Raw genomic sequence first — 17646 nt, forward strand, 5'->3', positions numbered from 1 at the left:
AAGGCACTGTGCAAGCAGTCTCACAGCACCCCTGACTGAAAGAAACAGTGACATGTTTTTGTTTTTAAAAAATCACCTCATGCGTTCATTTTACATCATACCCCTACAGGCATCAATTTAAAGAAACAGAGATACTCATAAGCTTGTTTTCATCCAGAGTGACATTTCATGTGCAACCTGCTTATTGTTTCAGTTATCATCTGTTCAGTATAGTTTATGTGCTAGATAACTGCACCTAATATGCAAATGACGTGTGCCATTATTTATACATTTGCACTGCAAAACTGTCAATTGGACCTTTAGGATTAACAGGCCTATGCATACAATTCTTAGACATATGAAGGACCAAAACAAGAAGGTGGCAAACCTGAAGCACAATCAACAAATGGAAAAGAAGAAGAATGCCCAGTTGCTAGAAGAAGTTCGTAGACGTGAAGATAATATGACAGACAACTCTCAGCATTTGCAGGTGAGTTGCTTTAATTTGTCTAAATATTCTGGAAGTGTTCTGTTGCAAAAAAATAAACAAGTAAATGTGCTCCAAACCTGATTTCTGATGGAATACTGAAAGTCCTTTTTCTTAATGGACAAAGGTCTGGAAAGGTGGTGCAGAAAGACAACATTTAATTGACGTGTTGCGAAGAAGCACATTATGGTGTAAATCAGGGAAACCTTTCTTATAATGACTAGTGCAGTCTGGATATTTGTAGAAGGTGGTTGTTGTTATTTGGGGTATGACTTACTCAGTTGTGAATGGTATTTTATATAATTACTTGAGGCAAATCTACTGATTAGAAATGATGAGAAGAAAAAATGAAATTTGATTTTGTTTAGGTGAATATAGTTGTGTTCCATTGTATATCAAAAAATGCTGCTATAGCATTTTTAGTAGATAGCAAAACTAACTGCTATAGGCCGCTTGCATATTCTGGCTGTCCTTCTGTGCTGCATTCATATTTTCCAAGGGACCTTCCATAAGAACTGAAAGTATTATTTTAATCTGAATACAAAAGAAAAGGGGCAATAGGAATTTTACATGTGGGGACCAATGAAACATGGTGGGGGAGAGAAAAGGCAGACGAGACGAAGAAACTCCCTCCCTCAGTATGGCCTCCTTACCTACACTTCAGTGTTGTGCAATTCAGCTACGTATATATAAAATATGTGAGGCTGCTGATCACCTGTTTTGCCTCTGCATCTTTTGTTACCTAGTTTTATCTGCTCAGGAGAACAAGCTGTGCCTGTGAATTCGTCCCTCAGTTGCAGCTGTTGTGCAAAATAAAGGACAGATCCTTCATCTGTTTCTATCAGTCTAATTAATTTACTTCATACTGCTGTAACAGCTGCATGATACCAAAGAATGGCCAGGTGGAAATGAGGGCAGTGCCCTTGCACGTTTATAGGTTGTGTAAATGAGGAGGTTTTTCCCAGTGCAGGTTGTCATGTGAGGGAGAGAAAAGACATGCACCTGTCATTAAGTGAGCATTCATTCAGGCCTTAGCTCGGCATGGGTGTTCTGCAGAGATGGGAGGACGATGAAGACACAGTTTGAAACAGACAAGTTTAAGTTCCAGAGAAGGCAGATCAGGAGTCAGGAAGCTAGTTAGAACAAGGCAGAAGTTTGAGTTGCTGAGGAGCAAAGAGATGAGCCAGAAATAGGATTATATTTAAAAGTCAGAGAGAGGTCACAATCCAAGACAGGAGACAGGAAAGGGGAGCAGGAGTGTAAGCAGAGTGTTTACTCGTAAGATGAATTGCTTAGACTTTCATTCTTCCTGCCTCTTCAGTTTTCCTTCCTGTGCAAATAAGATTTGAGGGAGCAGTATGCAAAAAGTTTCGCCTACACTCATATGTCTGTATTCACCTCACAATTAACAGAAGTTAACGAGTAGAAGTGGCAAGCTTTAACAGGGCCATTCTGTCACAGAAAGGGGAATAACTGTGGTCTTGCCATCTTGTTGCTATGTTGGATAAGAATTTTATTGTATAAAGTTCTGCTGAGCCTACAAATCTTTGAAAGCTATAGATTTAGTCTAGAGCATTGCATTTTGGGTAAATTGAGATGGCGGTCAGTAACAGCAGATGGGAAATGAGTGGTGCTCCCATTCAAAAGTGGCACCGGTGCCCATCCACAGGTAAAATGCCACCTGGGAATGGTGGCATAGCTGAGTTTGACTGGTGAAGGGTCCCCGAGGCTCTCAGCCAATGCTTGACTATTGGCAACATACTTCTGTAGAACCTTGCATTATCAGGGCTGTACATCACATTGGGAGGCCAGGCACATAAAGCAGGCTCCCTGTTCCAGGCCACCAACGTGTGAACAGTGTGGGATGGGTCTGGCAGGAGAAGTGAGAGAAGGCTTGGTCCTTCCCTCACACAATGGAGAATGTTTGAGTATGAACACCCAGACAGGCCTTTAGTCATGTTATAGTGATGGCAGTGGAAAGCTGTCATGTGGAGTCGTTGAGATGTGATTACTCCTTATAAAATGTGTGCTCTAGTATTTAAAGTATTATGTGCAACTCTGATTTATCACTACCAATAAACATTAGATTTAGTATTACAGAGATCACACAACAGCACTCGGTATAAATCTCTTAAATCTGAAACACTTTCCTAGTCTTTAGCAAACTCTTTTTGGAAAAGCAACCTCATTTTGAATCAAAAAAAGACAAGAGTTGTCATTTTTGGCTTGTCTTCTCTCTGTCTCTCTCTCTTACCCCCCATCGCCTTTTCTTGAGTCTGTGAAATTAATGAACTAATATATGAAGAAATGTAAGAGCCAATATTTTATGCTTGTTTTCTTTTTAATTCATTGCCTAAAAACAGAATTTTATCTTACGTGTGTCCATTTTCAATTGGTAGGTTTCCTGGGGATAATAAGGTTTCTTCTTTTCAAGTGGTTATGTGTGCTCAGTGTATTAAACATTAGTATCTTTACAAAGCAAAAGGCGTGAAACAAAAAACAAAGAGCAGCCAGCAGAGAATATCATGCAACTATGTGAGTTTTGGAGATTTGTTCATGGGTACTTCTCTTGCCATTTTTCTGCTTCTCTAATTATAGATGGATTTTGCCAGGATAGGAAGTGTAACTAATAAGTTCAACCTCAAAAATGTCCACCTTTCAGCAAAATGTATAGTGTGTTATTAATTTCACACACTTCAGTGATCTCTCTCTCTCTCTCTCTCTCTCTCTCTCTCTCTCTCTCTCTCTCTTTGCCAGTAGATGCATTCTAATGTTAGTCATCTCCATGTGGTTAAGCATTTAAGTGTAGCTTTATATCTTTTCTTTGTAAGAATAAGAACAAGAATAACGTATGAATTAGCCTTAACATATTCATTCTTATTGCATTCTGTTCACAAGTTTTATTGCTCTGAAGTTTTATTTAGAAAAGCAAACTGATTTAGCAAAAGATTTAAAAACTTATTAGCACAATTGCAAACTTAGAAAGTAAGAACTAGTTTGTTTTAAGACTGCAAAATTGGATAACCTACATATGTGAGGCTATCTGAGTTGAATATTAATTTCTGATTTTTACTATGGGTGGTCATTACCTGGCCAGCAGAGGTTCCATTAAACTTGGGATACAGTCCATTAGCAATGAACCTCTGCCAATATTTTATGGAATTGACAGATGTCAGTGATTTCAGAGGAAGAGTGAACTACAGTACTGATAATTTACTCCAGGAACGTAAGTTGATGAGTTTTGTGTATCAGTGGCATATTTTGGGATTTGATTCATATTTAGATTTGAACGGTTCAGATGTGACTGAATCTTCAAAAGTTGAAATTCTTTTGTATGAATTCAGGCAAGGCAACCAACCTCCTGCTACTAATATATTTAAATTATTTTTTGCTGGTGGTATTCATGTTTTCAGCAATCTGCTCCTCAGATCAAAGATAAGCCTCTGCTTGCTCTTTGATGGTAAAAGGCAGCAGCAAAAACGTATCTCCTATATTAATGCTGTGGACAGAGCAGGAAAAAGCTTTTTCTGCCTCCTGGCATTTAAAAAGCAGACAGAAACTTATGTCTGATCTTAGTGCTGTGGGAACACAATAGTAAGATCAGGGGAAAGCCTCTGTTGCCACCTTTTGATATCAAAGTCTATGTAAATGCTGCCTGCTCTTTGAAAGTTTTCATAATGAGTTTGATAATTGACTATCAAAGAGCAGCCAAAGGATTATTTCCAATCTCAGTGCTGAGCACCACATGGCTAGAATCTTATGAAAGATTATTCCTGATATAATCTGGTCATGTAATTCTGGTCCTGATTACGAGTGAATATATGGACAGCTGCAATTTCCACACTCATTTCTGTTCCCATCAGATTTCTCCAACATCCATAACCTGCCATTGCAAGTCTTCTGGTGGTGAAGGGGGCACTTTGTGTACTGTTTGATTTATATATTTGTTAAAATTATGTCCTCCGGGGCCTATGCTTATAATTTGCATGTCTGTTGAAAAACAGTTCCTTCGTTTCTGGAGAAAACACCAACAACAACCTATAGCAAAATTGGACAGTTTACAGGCATTATTTAAACAACCTCCATTGCGATATTTCAGAGTAGAAGCTATTTCACAAGTGCCCAAACTCTTCCAGCAAGTCGGTTTTTTTGTCATGACTGTTTAGATCACGCAAGTTCCAGGAAAAGCCCCCTGAGGCAATATGGAAGTGGCCAAGAGTCAGTAGAACAGTCATGAAGCAGACTGCTGGGGAGCAGCTTCAGGATAGTTTCTTGGCCAGAAACAGGATCTACTGGACCATGGACAGCTCCTGTGTCCCAGAGCTGCAGAGCACAACTGACTTCTAAAAATAGAGATGTAGGGTCTGAAGCTCAACTCCTTTGCTGGAGTGTCTCTACAAATGCTCAAGTGTTGGCGAACCAGGAGAAAGAGAGTTTTGGAGACAGAGAGTGATCATCAATAATACTGTTTGTTGTTACTGTTGTTTCATATTCCTGGTTGGACTACAACTCCCATCAGCCCCAGCCCCATCACTCCACACAAGGGAGCTGTAGCCCAACAATATCATGAAGATTCCCCCATCCTTCCAAAGTGTCCTCTGCATAACTAGAGAGATTGTGGAAAAGGCACACTCAAGGATATGCAGGCTATGTTAAGAAAGAGCTATGACATTTTACATTTTATGATTCCTAACCATTGAGGAAAATACGTCTACACAATTTGCTAAGCAGCACTGACCTCCATTCAGGGCCAGATTTAGGTTTGATGAGGCCTTAAGCTACTGAAGGTAATGGGGCCCTTTATAGGTCCAGCTGTCCTTTGTCAACAACAAATTGTCACTGTTTCTTGTGTTGAACATATGCTATATGCTAATTTATGGACCTAATAGGTATCTAAAGCCATTTACACATAACAAATAGGAGCCTACACAACACAAAACACTGTTGCTGTATGTAGGTTTTATTTTATTTGGTTTTTATCTTATATTTTGGAAATGTACATCCAGGACTTTCCCCCCTTTAAATTATTTTGGGGCCCCCAAGAGAGTGGGGCCCTAAGCTACACCTTGTTTAGCTTATACGTAAATCCGGCACTGCCTCCATTTAGGAATTATACCTCTGTATCTTTTCTTAAATGCTAGGCTGGATATTTTTAAACATGTGTATGAATAGACACTGTAAGAATTACGGTTCTTAGGAAAAACCTGCAACAAAACCCACAGGAATTTTTCGTAAGATACACCTTTCTTCCCTCCCCTCCCCTCAATGTTTATGTAATAACTCACACATGTGGGACTCTTGTAATCTCTAGGGGGCAATCACATTCAACATGCATCAAAAGAAGTAGTTCAGTTAAACCAACTCTCCCTATCCAGCAATAATTACCACAGGTTTACACTGAGATATAGTTGCAAAAGGTTAGTGAGCAGGGCATCTGCAAATCAAGTCGCATGTCAACTCTACATCAATAACCTCATATAATAATCTTATAATAAGATGTTAGCATTTCAGCACATCACAGCCTAATGTAAAAAGCTAAAAGAAGTTCATTTCTCTACTGTTCGGTTTGATTTATAGCTTGTCTAATATCTTACTAGTTATAAATTTAAACACCCAAGATTATATAAATAATAATCAGTGTCAAAGGCAATAATTTAGACAGAAATTTAGCACTCTTAAAAATAGCAATCAATCACTTGTGTCTTATAAAGAAGTGGATCTCAGTCCATTCTAGATAAATGTATTTTATATGCTAAGGTTTACTGTTTACAGAATTTACAGCCAGCTTCTGTGGTTTTCATGGATTAATTTCAAAATTGCAAATTTCACAGTTTTCAGTAAAGTTATACATTTTAATGGAAAGGATTTCCTGTAGGAGTTTTGTTTTTCTCTTTTGCAAACTCTATGTATGATGAGATATATATTTCCATCTGTACATCATATTTTGCCACTCTTTTTCCAAAACAGCTAGCATCATGTTAATTGTAATAAAATCAGCAAACTGAACCATATAAAAGTATGAGATTAAAATTATTTTTTCAAAGAAAATTCCAAAGACTTTTTTAAAGCAACCAAAATCTATAACTCAAATAATGAAACAAACTGAATATTGCCATCAATTAATCTCATCTCATTAGAACTAATCATTCCTTTCAAGTCCTCATCAAAATCCCCAAAAGCATAATTATTTTGACAGAGACTAGCAGAATAGACATTTTAAAACTTACTGTGATTTTTGTCACTTCCTCATAAATATGATTCACTCTCTTGTAGTCTAAAATGGTACCCTCGGAGGGATCCAGGCCTCTTATACTTCCATTAATATATTGCAGTTTTATTCTTCTAAGAAGTGAGGTAAGCTCTGACCTTTTAATGCTGTATCAAATCATTAAAATAGATGTAAGGGAAAATCACAGTCCATCTAGCCCCCAACCAAATATTCTATGCTTGTAAGCTGGCAAATGGTTATCCACTAACACATTGCTTTATAAATGATCTTATTATTGTTAGATATATTGTGCTTGTTAATGTGTTTTATCTCAGCTCCTTCGTCTTGAATCTTTTGCATGGCCCCATGAGGCTAGGCCATTCCAGGGAGACTACAGGGTATGTTTTAAAAAGCAATCTGCCATTGCCTGTTGCGCAGCTCCCACAGCAGAGCAGCTCTCCCTTTCTGAATGTTTATTTATGTTTTTATTTTACATTCAATGACACATATCGTTATTCATTTTATCAGACATTCCACGTTATCCATTATACAATCTATATGTACCTACTTGTTAGTGTCTGATGCTGTTGGTGATTGTTCGTGAGTAACCAGGCAGGACTCTGACCTGTCTTTTACAGGTTTTATTGTGCAAACTATTTACAGTGCAGATCAACAAGTTCACGTCCGTCTCAGTCACTTGCAGAATTCGGGAGTGGCCCCTTCCGGCTTCTCCCCCAGCATAAGAACTTCGGTACCCCAAGCCTCCCCTCTTTGTGTTTGACCCCTCTGTGCAAGCTGGTTGATGGAAGGGGCATGCGTTCCTCCTGCCCAGCCTGGCTAGGTGAGGCGCTGGGGCTCTCAGCAGCATCCTCGAGCCCTTTCCTCACTTGGCTGCCCCCTTCCCTCTCTTCTCTACTGGAAGTGTGGCTTTCCCACCACTGGAAGAGGAACTGCTTCTCAGGAGCTTCGTAGGCTCTCTGTATTCCAACAGCCCCCCTGACTCCCTCCCCTGTTCCGATGGCAGTCCCCTGACAGTTAGTACAGTGGTACTCTGCTAACCCAGAAATAGTACCTCGGTTAAGAACTTTGCTTCAGGATGAGAACAGAAATCATGCTCCGGCGGCATGGCGGCAGCAGAAGGCCCCATTAGCTAAAGTGGTGTTTCAGGTTAAGAACAGTTTCAGGTTAAGAACGGACCTCCGGAACGAATTAAGTACTTAACCCGAGGTACCACTGTAGATATACTTTATGTATTCCTCATTGTCCATTTCCCCATAATATAACTTTAACTTTATGAACTTCAGTCCATACATATCAATAATTTGATTTTAGAACCGTGTTTTGCCATGTATTCTTCCACACATTCCCATTCTTTCCTTCGTTTCTGGTTTGATTGGAATCTAACAGCTGCTGTCAACTTAGCCAACTATAAAAATTCACAAAGCTCCACTATTGAGGGGACGGTGTCTCCTTTCCAGCTCTCCCTTTCTCTTCTTGTAGATGTAGTTTAACCTTAGCTAGCTGCTTCTGGGCCGAGTAAGTATTTTTCTCTCTCTCCCTCTTCCTTCCCTCCCTCCCTAAACACAAGTGGTATTCTGCCCGCCCCCCCCCCATATTACAGAGTTCATCCAGCCCATAATTAATCATGCTGCATCTGTATGTTTGTATGTGTTTTGACCCTACAGCCTGCTGGTACATGTATTCCACCCTCACAGGACTAGGTCAAATTTTGTCAGCAAAACTACTGGTGATGCATAACCCATAAAATATTTTTATGACCCAATGGATCACATAACTCAATGGCGTAGCAGCAGATTTTGCATAGATAATCCTGCCAGCTCCGTCCCCTGACTCAGTTAGCAGGTCTAGGAAGGCATTTGGGCTGAGCCCTTGGAAAGCCAGTGTTAATCAGGGTAGATGGTACTAGGCTATGTAGACAAGGAGTCTGACTCGGCAAGATCATTTTGTCCTAGCAGGGCTTTTACAGAGTGGAGTCATGCTTTCATACGCAATTGATGATGACAGCAAATGTGACAGAGATAATTGTCAGTACTTGCACCTTAGCACAGCTTGTGATTTAAAACATTACAGGGAAAGCTCAGGCAGATACTTGTTTTAATACTTCCAGCATAGCTACAGCTAATAAAACGTATACCTCAAAATCACGGTTATGTAGGTGGCAGCAAAGGTCTAAAAGGAAACATTTGAAACATAGCATATCAGCTTACCACATGGAATCCCCCCTCCCCCACCAAGGTTAAGAGGGTTCTCCTGACCTCCCCCCCCACTCCAGAGCCAATTTGGGGGGATGCGGGAGGAAGAGACCAGAGGGAGCCCCATTACACAAGTAGAAGCCCTTGTGCCAGGCCGCCACTGACGGGGTTCATTAAGCAAACCCCACCCAGAATGTTTTATAAGACCCACTTTTATTACACCAGACAATAAAGCACCTCACTAATGAGCAGATGCTGACAGATGCCTTCTGTATCACTGGCTGAGGCTCTCTTTGTTTTGTCTCCGGAGAAAGATCTACAGTAGCAGCCTTGAGCTAGTAGATAAGTTTCCTGGTATTGCCTAGGATGGCAGGAGAAAGGAATGCTGGAGATACTGAAATAAACCACAAATATGAAAGCGATCTTGTTCTCCTTGGGAACACAGAGTAGTTATAATTTTAGGATACAATGTGTAAGATGGAAAATTAGCAGTTTTTGTTCGGTGGCTGTTCAGTGCAGGATTAAACAATAAGGTTAACACAATCTCTGTTATGGTTGACAAGTTTACAAATGACACCAAATTGTTCATGGGATAGTATAGAGCTCCAAGGGATCTCCCCAAACTAAGTAAATGGGCAGCAGAATGGCAAATGCAATTCAGTGTAAGCAAGTATAAAGTGATGCAACTGGGGTAATTTTTCTCCCTCATCTCACATATATGTGCTAAAGGGGTCTGAAGTGGAAGTGACTGACCAGAAATGAGACCTTGGGGCCATAGTGGATAATTTGATGAAGATGTTGACCTATGTACCACAGCTGTAAAAAATAATAATCAGATTACATATTTAGGATCAGTAAGAAAGGGATTAAAAATTAAACTGCCAGTATTATAACGCAATGTTACAAATCTATGATGCAGCCACACTTGGAACTTTATGTACAGATCTGACCACCTCACCGTAGAAAAGATATAGCTCAAAAAGTGATCAAGGGGCTGGAGCGACTCCCTTATCTGGAGATGGTGGGGATTGAACCTGGAGCATTCTGCATGCATAGCAAGCACCTAATACTGAGCTACAGTCCTTCCCAGCTTTCTTCTCCTCGTTTATATAGTCTTGTCCAATTGAATGAAATCATGAGGCCTCCTGCCCAGCGGCTCTAAGAGGGATTCTAGCTGGGTGGAACAGTTTTCATATTACATGTTGTAGGTCCCTGGTTCAACCCCATTCTAGGAAAGGGGAGGAGCGAGGTGGCAGCAAGGATGGGCTTTGACAGTGTGTTTGCACAGCCCTGACCTCACTTTGCCCACCCCCCTTCTCAAAAACAGCAGCAACACTGCTGTCAGGAAGCTTTTGATGTGGCTTGACCCACCAGGTGAGCCATTCCTGCAGGGCTGTTTTGTGCAGAGGGCTTCTTTTCTGTGCAAAGTGCTATTTCTCTTCAATTCCCTTCACGAGAATTCCTGTTTGCCAGCTCTGAGTGTATGACGAGAGACTAGAGAGAGATAGCCCTATCCTGTGCATCTTGACATTTGGGTTATTGTGCTGCTGTGTAGGGTTCATATTCTGTTTCCGATGTGCCTTTATTGGTGCTGAGTTGTAACATGTTGTATGCTCTGTTGTGATGATGCTGTGGGTTGTATATTGGTATTGGGATAGTGATCCCCCCATCTTTTGATGTCAATGGGAGAGAAATTTCCTGTGCTGTTGGTAGGAAAGTGACCATGGTTTGAACGGATGCAGGCTCTTCTCTAAATGTACTTCTCCCTTGTGTCACATAAGGACAAGATCAGGCCAATGACCCTTTTAGTCCAGCATCCTGTTCTCACAGTGGGAAACCAAATGCCTGTGGGAAACCCGTTAGCAGGATTCAAGAAGAAGAAGTGAAGAAGAGTTTGGACTTGATATCCCCCCCTTTCACTCCCCTTAAGGAGTCTCAAAGCGGCTAACATTCTCCTGTCCCTTCCTCCCCCACAACAAACACTCTGTGAGGTGAGTGGGGCTGAGAGACTTCAGAGAAGTGTGACTGGCCCAAGGTCACCCAGCAGCTGCATGTGGAGGAGCGGGGAAGCGAACCCGGTTCACCAGATTACGAGTCCGCCACTCTTAACCACTACACCACACTGGCTCAATCACAAGAGCACTCTCTCCTCCTGTGGTTCCCATAAAATGGTATTCAGAAGCATTGCTCTCTCCAACTGTGTAGGCAGAGCAGATCCATCATGGCTTGTAGCATTCCTTAGCCCACAACTTCTTCCTGTTCCAGCCATTCTACCAATGGAGCTGTCTTGGCGGCTCAACTGACATCCTGGTGGCACAGCAGGGTTTCTGCAACATTCTAAAGCCCCTCAGCAGAGCGCCAGTGTAGGGTAGTGCCCTTAAGGTTGTTGAAAATGCTTCCATTGTCAAAATCAAGCTATAGGTGCAGGTTTGTCCGCTCTGTAACCAGGCAGTTGTAGTACACCGTGTTGATTTTGGTGCACTAAATTACTGGTGTGCTGTCAAAGCCAATTAGACATGCTGAAAACGAAGCACAGGGCTTCTCTATGTCATTATGCTTGATTTGTTTTTGTTTTGGTAACGCTTTTTGTGAAAGAAGCCTGGTGAAAAACTAGAAAGCCACAATTTCGAAAAATATCCTTGGATGTTTGACTTCTGAACATCTGAACGGCCATAAGGTTTCAGTGTTTTGTTTTTTTAAGTGAAATGCTCCTCTCTTGATCTGATTTTATTATTGGTTTATCCATTTAATCACTTTTCAGGGATTTTTACTCTTGCTCAGGTTTGAGGATTAAAGTTCTAACTACACTGTGGTTTAGTGTAGAAATATACACTTTCTGACTGTGTGTTAAGTCTGGAAACATCTGACTTCTAACCCAAGTAGAAAAGTTATAACGGGGTGGGGGAGAGACTATTTGGCAAAAGTTTGGTGGTTTCAGTGAGATGGGCTACATCATTTCTGCTTTGATTAAGTTAATATTCATCATATCTCTTTGACTTAGAAAGGCAAAGCTTTATAAAAAATCTTCCTGGACACAAGTTTGTTGGATTCTATATTTTGTGCCACAATTAGTGAAATTAACTACAGCTATTTCTCTTAATAACAAAATAATATGAAATATGGGTCTGTAGAGAAAAAAAATGTCTGTCATTGAAGTGCATTGATGTTTGCCAACATAAAGGCAAAATTACCCCTCTCTGGAATCTTGGCATCAGTAATTCAGAAAGCAGTAAGAGGTGACATGATAGAAGTTCATAAAATCAGGCATGGCATGGGGAAAGTAGATAGAGATAAGTTCTTCTCCCTCTTTACTAACACTAGAACACATGGACATCCCATGAAGCGGAAGATTCAGGGCAGAGCAAAGACATGACTTCTTTGCACAGACCAATCTACTGTTCTTCCATTTTAAAATTTTATTTCTGGGCTTCTACAGCCAGCATTTCATATGTAGTTTGCTATAACTTTCTCTTTGTCCATGCATTTGTTTTCTGCCAAAGTTAAGGATGTGATGAAATACAGCACATAAAGGAACTTGCATTTGGCCCTGCTAGCTTGACATGAGCTTTGCCCTTCCTCACCTTGCTTCCCAACATTTTGTTTAACATGCAAATATGAAAGGAATGAAGCACACATGAGATTCTTACTGCTTATGGTCATGAATGCCCGATCTCAGTGACTGCACTGTCTTTACACTGAGATCAGCAGAAGGGAAAGTTAAGTACCTCGTTGGCTTTGAACTTGTCTCTTCTGGGAAAAAGTGATGCAATTTCAAGTGAAAAGCGAATATGACTAGAACTTTAGCAAACCGTGATAAATGAAGTTCAAGCCAGATATACCAATCAGCTTATGAGTCATCTTGGAAAGGCTGGCTTGATTTATAGTTGCAAAAGGAACTCCTGAGTTTTGCATAGTTTGACCCTGATTCTGGAAAAACAGTTTTGGCGAAGTTTCAGTTTGAACTTTGGTTTTGTTTGAGCTGAAAAGTCAAAGCAACATTTGGGGAGGAAACTAAAGCCAAAGAAAAGATTTGGATGAAGATGCAAGCTGTAACAGCCAAGACGTGTTTTTTTTTAAAAAAATAAAAAATACTCTAATTGTGATAATTGTTTCCTATTTTCTTTTATTCTTTCCCCTTCTATTAGAGTTTTTCAGAGATATAGGAACACAGAGACATATAGTCATTTATATTTAGGAAATGTTAAGCCTCAAATTGCAGCCACCTAGTGATATGAAACAGATACTGTCAGAAAAATTGACTCCATGGACACTTAATCTGCATTGAAGGGTGGAGCTTATTTACATGTTGAGAGTCACTAGTTATGCTTGCAGCACTAGTGACAGTGCATCAACACAGGAAGAAACTGGCACTGCTTTCCCTAACCCTGAATGGTCCTGGGGATAAGCTGTGTGTGTGTGTGTGTGTGTGTGTGTGTGTGTGCGCGCGCACACACACACACACACACAAGTTTCTGAAGGGGGAAAGGTTGGAAAGTCGAAGATTGTTTTACAGAGCCTTCCAGGTCCACATCTGGTTGTTGCTTGAATATTTGCTGTAAAGCCTGGGGATATGAGAATTGCTTGTCGACTATGAGTTGGCTGTTTGTGAGAAGAAGCTGTTCCTATAGACCTCTTCGCTGTTTGCCTGCCTGCAGGGAGAATTCTCTTATCTCACCTCAGAACTGGAGTTCATAGAGCATTTTATATCACTTGCAGCCCAGGAGAAATATGAGTGGAAGTATAGATTTTCAACTCTGCACCTAGACTTTGGGGTAACACTTCCTTGGACTTGGGGGAGGGAGCTAACTGCTGCTTTTGTCTGAAAAAGCCTTTGGGTTTTCATGCGAATGTTCCAGTCATTGTATTTTAAGAAATGCGTTTGCTATTGTTGTTTTTTACATCTTAGATGTGTGATGAGTGGCAGGGAAACATTTGCCCAGATGTGAAAATTAGACTGTTAGGTTTCTTGGATGGGGGTTTGAGCCACTAGCATAAGCAGAAAGATTTGCCTTTAAACATTTGAACGCAGTCCTTGGTTTCAATTAGTTCTCCCCATTTTAATTTATCTGTTGATTTATGAGTTCCAGATTACTTGATCTGGTTTGTGGAGTGCCACTGCTATGTTAGTCATTTGTCATTTTTGTTTGTTTATATTTTGTTTCTGGACTTAGGTCATACTACTGTGCATTCAAAGTTGGCTGCAGTTTTCAGTTCATGTCCTTTTTCAATATAGGTTACAGATGTGCATGAGTGCATTTGTACATTGGTTAAATACCATGCAAAAGAACCATGGTGTGATTGCAACAATATTTCTTTTTGTATAGTGATGTAAGCAATGTACACATGTGATAGTGATAATTGATGCAACACTGCAATTGCATGAACATGAATGTTGAGGCCATGTTTTAATCAAAGCACATATGTAACAGCATTGGCAACCTGCATAAGAGGAAAGAGAAAAAGCATGAGAATGGCAAACTGTGAAACGACAAACCACAACTGCATCAATTTCAAAATTAAACTGGAAGGCAGGTAGAACAGAGCAGTGAGACAGAGCTAATTAATCAGGACAGGAGTTGTCTCCTAATTTCTAGTGTTAAAATGAAGATCACTCTCTCTTTCACACACACACACACACACACACACACACACTATATTTTATATGTGTACAAGAGCTAACAATGGTTAATTTTAAGTTGCCTATATATAGCAAAGTTTTAAAACAGGAATGTAAGCTATGAAGAATTACAGCCAAAGCCAAAAGACATAACGGTTTCTTGCAATGTCAAGATTTTTGAAGTAGTACTTGTGCAGTATTAGTATTACATGGACTTTGTGTTTCCTTTTTAGCCCAAGAAGTCTTCTTCATCAAGAATACTTGATGAAAACTTGATACCACCAAATAAAAGTACAGTTATAGTCTGTATATAACATCGTGGTAATTTAAAAAAACCCAAAACACCTTGCATTGTACTGGAGGCATATTTAATACCTCTTTTCTGAACTGTGAACCAAGTTAATATACCATGTTTTTGTGCTTCTGATTAGAGAAACAATTCTCAAATATAATACTGCACAGGGCACTTTGATACCTGTAGATATGATATGGAGTTCACTGAGAGTGTCACCTATGTGTGTCCCATTGAAATAAATGGAATTCACACAGAAACTGCTTTGATGGTAGATAAACAAACCATTAGAGATTTGTTTCCTCAACTGCTATGTATTTTGTCCTCTAAAAATCAGTTTTAAAATTACAGCTTCTGCTGTTATGGAGCTCTACTTATAGATGCATTTTTAAATATATATATTTTAAAAAGTAATTGCATTTTAAGCCTCCTTTTGGCATTAAAAAGCCTTCTGCTTATGCTCAGACTGTCAAGCAGTTAAAATATGTATTAAAGTTTCGTGGCAGCTCAGTCAAGCAGGTTTGAGTAATAAAGTGGAGATATTCAAACTGTAATCTAAGTCAAATCCTGTAGGACAAAACAGCCAAGTTTAAGTTTTCTTTGCATTTGATTTTATATGTCACCTTGATATGTTTTATATGTTGCATTCAGAGCAAGCCTGTATATCTCTAGTAAGTCCAATTGAGTTCAGTGGCCCTTACTCCCATGTAAGTGAACCGAACATTGTAGCCCTAGGTACTGAAGTTATGAGTGAGCTTTAATATGACTGAGCTTTAATCCCTCTATATGCATTATTTTTTAATAATCACTTTTATCTCTGCACTGCATGCTTTAAGCTGTCCATAGAAGCATCAGATGCAGTACTCAGCTACTGCATAGTCAGCTGAGGTTGTGAGGAGTGGGATTCTGGGCCTGATGGGCCATGCACATACCTTTTTCATTCTTAACTTTTGCATATGAAAAGCTGATGTGGTTGAGCACAAAGAAGCTTGAATCTAACAATGGGAAACATTTGTTCCAGTCCTAGCTCAGTCTAAGATTCACTGAACATTTTGTATCAGCATCTCTCAGCCCCTGTCCTCATCATTAAAATGTGACTTCCCAAAATGGTTAGGGAGCTAAAGGATGAAGAGGTCCTAAAATGCCTTGCATGCTAAAAATGCTTGCTGGTGATTAAATTAAAACTCCCACATTTGACCTTTTTTGGTGTTTTTGTGGAAAGGTTTGCAGTGGAGTTGAGCTGGCATTTCTCAGAAAACATAGCTGAGAAAGTTTCTGAGATTTTTCTTTATCTCATCCGTCTTAAGGGGGAGAAGGCGAAGGCCACTTCACATAATTTTCTCTGGATATTGGCCACCAATGGTTGAGGCAGGGCTTGCAACAGTGTGCTACTGTCACTGCTGGTGCCAAGCCCCTCCCCAAAATACTGCTGGAGGATTTCTCCCCTCCCTGGATAAATGTAGTGAAATCCACTCCCCTTCCAATTCATTTCAAGAGGCCATTTCCACAGCTCTCATAGGCATCCTTTCCAGTTACTTCAGACTGTTATAGAAGCAAATTTTAGTCAGCTCATCAGCTCAGGCTTGAAGCCCTGCTTTCATCAGGGACTGGCTGCGTAATGAAGTGCATCACTAGGATCACCTAAGCACAGTCCATCCTAGCAGGCTTGGCCAGTGCCTGTCAGTCAGTGATGCCAGGTGTGGGGCAGGTGGCCATGGTTTTGGAGAGATGGCTTTGCAGGCCAAATTGGTACTTGTGCCAGGCCTAATGAGTCTTGTGGGCCAGAAGTTCCCCACTCCTAACTTGGGGGTTGTGGAGGTTTTTTAGAGCTAATAATAATAATAATAATAATAATAATAATAATAATAATTTATACCCCGCCCATCTGGCTGGGCTTCCCCAGCCATTCTGACCGGCTTCCAGAAAAATATTAAAATACTGTAATACATCAAACATTAAAAGCTTCCCTAAACAGAGCTGACTGCTATCCCCTTGCTCTTGCCTTTTTGTGCTATTTTACTAGTTCTGCTAGTAGTGTTTGCCTGGAAAAAGCTGGGCCTTCAAATCTTCCTGTCCACCCATCCACCCATCAGTTTTGCTCTTAGTTTGTGTGACTTGTGATACCAACTGAGCAGAACACACTTGTTTTCCCTCCCCAGTCCATCATAACGCCTTATCCCTTGCACTCATCCTTCTGAAAATGTTCAGGGTTATTTTCTGTGAAGCTTCTTTTTGTAACAAAATGGTCCTCTCCAAACCGATCTTAAGGTTGCCTAGCACAAAAGCTGTAGGACCTCTTTGCCTGTAATGTGGCAAGCTTCTTACCTGAGGGCACTTTTATGATGGGTGTATGCTGTTTTCATACAAATTACCCATAAAACAGAAAGGGAGATAAAGTGAATCCTTTTTAAAAACACTATACTTGTAAAGGTTTCTCTTGCAGAAAAGCAGTTACATCTACCCTTCTGAAATTTGTCAGAATTTGTTCCCTCAGATGAGGCTACCATGCCTGCAAATATACCGTCAGGGACAGTTCCTTTTTGCAAGATAAAAAAATAAAATCTTAAGCATATCTAGTATTAAAAAGCCTGAACCTATTTTTAATTTGGCAGAAGTTGTCCACTCAAGGGGGGCTAAGATGCTGTCAAATTTCATTCAGTTCTGTCAAAAATAAGGAAGGCAATAGCCTTTTTTATTGCCCCATAACAGTGAATGAGGAAAGCACAAAGCTTTGTTTTTTGTTTTAATTGAGATTCCGGGTCAGACCCACAAGCCAAATCAGACTGCCCCTGAAGCACTTTGGACCAAATCTTGCTCTTTGCTGAAGCAGGGTCTGAAGTAAATCTTGTG

At 40.3% G+C, this 17646-nt stretch overlaps 1 protein-coding gene across 10 annotated transcripts in view; it reads left to right on the forward strand.

Moving 5' to 3' along the window:
- ERC2 (ELKS/RAB6-interacting/CAST family member 2) overlaps positions 1–17646 on the forward strand; it is a 538310-nt gene that overhangs the window by 280874 nt on the left and 239790 nt on the right. For all 10 annotated transcript variants that reach the window (XR_014005105.1, XR_014005106.1, XR_014005107.1 and 7 more), the window contains one exon: positions 334–469. Coding sequence is in view for 3 of the 10 variants with exons in the window: in XM_081184043.1 (XP_081040169.1) it covers positions 334–469 (136 nt within the window). In the remaining 7 variants the exon portion in view is untranslated. The remainder of the gene's footprint in view (positions 1–333; positions 470–17646) is intronic.

The sequence above is a fragment of the Podarcis bocagei genome, assembly GCF_964188305.1.
Source record: "Podarcis bocagei genome assembly, chromosome: 2".
In the NCBI taxonomy this organism is placed as follows: Eukaryota; Metazoa; Chordata; class Lepidosauria; order Squamata; family Lacertidae; genus Podarcis; species Podarcis bocagei.